At 49.0% G+C, this 394-nt stretch overlaps 1 protein-coding gene across 1 annotated transcript in view; it reads right to left on the minus strand.

Annotated features, from left to right (window-relative positions):
- Positions 1-394, minus strand: part of LOC119592885 (paired box protein Pax-6-like) — a gene marked incomplete in the record, with an annotated part of 116,857 nt that overhangs the window by 55,542 nt on the left and 60,921 nt on the right. The window contains 1 exon segment of the mRNA XM_037941779.1: positions 3-168. Within this exon segment, the coding sequence (XP_037797707.1) occupies positions 3-168 (166 nt within the window).

A 394-nucleotide genomic window follows, 5' to 3' on the forward strand; every position in this document is an offset into this window, starting at 1 on the left:
ACCTGCCGAGAATCTTGGAGACACAGCCGTTGGACACCTGCAATATTCTGGAGATGTCGCAAGGGCGGGCGCCGGAGTGGGCGAGTTCGATGATCTTCTGCCTCGTGGTGTCCGGGAGTGGGCGCCCAGACACAAACACTCCGCCCAGCTGGTTCACGCCGCTGTGGCCTGGTGAGGGAGGGAGAGAAAGTCGGGGCGTTAGCGAGGGAGACGCTTTGTTGGAGGAAAGAGTCAGATGGATGGTTGATTGGTAGGTAGGTCGATTGGTGGATGAATGAATAAGTAAAAATGAAAGAAAGGGAAAAATCACGAGTAGATAAACGAATTAATTAATATGTGATAAATAATTGTATGCTTTATGTTCCGGCATTATTGTTCCTTTTAAATTCCATTG

The sequence above is a fragment of the Penaeus monodon genome, chromosome 31 (genome assembly GCF_015228065.2).
Source record: "Penaeus monodon isolate SGIC_2016 chromosome 31, NSTDA_Pmon_1, whole genome shotgun sequence".
Taxonomy (NCBI): domain Eukaryota; kingdom Metazoa; phylum Arthropoda; class Malacostraca; order Decapoda; family Penaeidae; genus Penaeus; species Penaeus monodon.